General features: G+C 46.3%; 1 protein-coding gene across 4 annotated transcripts in view; it reads left to right on the top strand.

Annotated features, from left to right (window-relative positions):
* Positions 1-2,500, top strand: part of pfklb (phosphofructokinase, liver b) — a 20,974-nt gene that overhangs the window by 12,406 nt on the left and 6,068 nt on the right. For all 4 annotated transcript variants that reach the window (XM_082155813.1, XM_082155814.1, XM_082155815.1 and 1 more), the window contains exons 13-14: positions 1,375-1,521; positions 2,189-2,259. In XM_082155813.1, the coding sequence (XP_082011939.1) occupies positions 1,375-1,521; positions 2,189-2,259 (218 nt within the window). The remainder of the gene's footprint in view (positions 1-1,374; positions 1,522-2,188; positions 2,260-2,500) is intronic.

Below are 2,500 nucleotides of genomic sequence, written 5' to 3'. Positions count from 1 at the left end.
TTGGATGATCCAGAAGAGGATTGGGAGAATGTCATATGGTCAGATGAAAACAAAATATAACTTTTTGGTCAAAACTCAACTCGTGGTGTTTGGAGGAGAAAGAACACCATACCTACTGTGAAGCATGGGGGGGGGGGAAACATCATGCTTTGGGCTGTTTTTCTGCAAAGGGACCAGGACGACTGATCCGTGTAAAGGAAAGAATGATTGGGGCCATGTATCGTGAGATTTTGAGTGAAAACCTCCTTCCATCAGCAAGGGCATTGAAGATGAAACGTGGCTGGGTCTTTCAGCATGACAATGATCCCAAACACACCGCCCGGGCAACGAAGGAGTGGCTTCATAAGAAGCATTTGAAGGTCCTGGAGTGGCCTAGCCAGTCTCCAGATCTCAACCCCATAGAAAATCTTTGGAGGGAGTTGAAAGTCTGTGTTGCCCAGCGACAGCCCTGAAACATCACTGCTCTAGAGGAGATCTGCATGGGCCAAAATACCAGCAACAGTGTGTGAAAACCTTGTGAAGACTTACAGAAAACGTTTGACCTCTGTCATTGCCAACAAAGGGTATATAACAAAGTATTGAGATAAACTTTTGTTATTGACCAAATACTTATTTTCCACCATAATTTGCAAATAAATTAATAAAAAATCCTACAATGTGATTTTCTGGATTTTTCCCCCTCATTTTGTCTCTCATAGTTGAAGTGTTCCTATGATGAAAATTACAGGCCTCTCTTGCACAATTGGTGGCTGACTAAATACTTTTTTTCCCCACTGTATATATTATGAATACATAGAAATGAACACTTTTTTTTTTCACATTAAAGAAAGTATAATTTAGCTGTTTGTTTGACAACTCTATGTCGTCTTTAAACAGCTCTTAAACAGACTTGTGTTGTGTGTGTGTGTGTGTGTGTGTGTGTGTGTGTGTGTGTGCACGTGTGCATTTGTGTGTGTGTGTGCGTGCGTGTGTGTGTGTGTGCGCACGTGTGTGTGCGTGTGTGCATTTGTGTGTGTGTGCGCGTGCGTGTGTGTGTGTGTGTGTGTGTGTGTGCGTGCGTGCGTGTGTGTGTGTGTGTGTGCATTTGTGTGCGTGTGCGTGTGTGTGTGTGTGTGTGTGTGTGTGTGCGTGCGTGCGTGCGTGCGTGCGCGCGCGTGTGTGTGTGTGTGCATGTGTGCATTTGTGTGTGTGTGTGTGTGCGCGTGCACGTGTGTGTGTGTGTGTGTGTGTGTGTGAGTGTGTGTGTGTGCGCACGTGTGTGTGTGTGTGTGTGTGTGTGTGTGTGTGTGTGTGTGTGTGTGTGTGCGTGCATTTGTGTGTGTGTGTGTGTGTGTGTGTGTGTGTGTGTGTGTGTGTGTGTGTGTGTTCCTCCAGAGTAACCACTCGATGGCGATCCTGAACGTGGGCGCTCCGGCTGCTGGGATGAACGCTGCTGTGAGGTCAGCGGTGCGTGTGGGACTCGCTCAGGGTCATGTGGTTTACAGCGTTCACGATGGCTTCGAGGGTCTGGCCAATGGCGCGGTGAGAATCACAGTCACATGGTCTGATCATCTCTTAGTGTTTTCAAAAGTGCCGACTTCGGTACCAAGTTGATACTGACATTTTTTAAATGTGTCGCTTTGAGCGCTGTTGAGCGGAATCATAAACGCCTCTGATTGGCCGTTGTGTTTACGAGCTCATCAGGTGTGTCTGTGATTGGCTACAATGATCAGCGCTTCAAAAACGTTTAGTAAATATACATTAATGATGCTCTTCAGCGAGCGCTTACACAGACACACACACGAGCGCTTACACAGACACACACACGCGAGCGCTTACACAGACACACACAGACACACACGCGAGCGCTTACACAGACACACACAGACACACACACGCGAGCGCTTACACAGACACACACAGACACACACGCGAGCGCTCACACAGACACACGCGAGCGTTTGAAAGCAGGACCGGTCCGCTGATAGACGGATGCTCTCAAACGCTCCCGTGCCTTGATCATTGTAGCCAATCACAGACATATCTGATGAGCTCGTGAACACAACGGCCAATCAGAGGCGTTTATGATTCCGCTCAACAGCGCTCAAAGCGGCGCATTTATTAAAATTTCAGTATCGACTGGGTACCGAAGTCAGCACTTTAGATAAACACTAGATCATGTGATGCACTGACATGAGTGTTCCTGCAGCTGACGGAGGTTCACTGGCACGATGTGGCGGGATGGACTGGTCAGGGCGGGTCACTACTGGGCACCAAACGGTCAGTTCACTGAGATAAACCATCAGTTCAATTCACATGTATTTGTACAGCGCTTTTCACAATATACATCGTTTCAAAGCAGCTTTACAGAAAATGCATGAGTCTACTTTACAATTTACAGTGATCTGTTATCAGAGGTGACTTATGCATTTCAGAAACGTACATATACAAAATCACAATTAGCGAAAAAGGTATTAATTTAATTTAAACAATGTAATAATTTAATGCAGAAACAATGAGC

Source organism: Leuciscus leuciscus, assembly GCF_965113295.1.
Source record: "Leuciscus leuciscus genome assembly, chromosome: 23".
NCBI lineage: Eukaryota > Metazoa > Chordata > Actinopteri > Cypriniformes > Leuciscidae > Leuciscus > Leuciscus leuciscus.
Note: the sequence above shows the minus strand (reverse complement) of the source record. Positions and strands in the feature narration are given on the sequence as shown.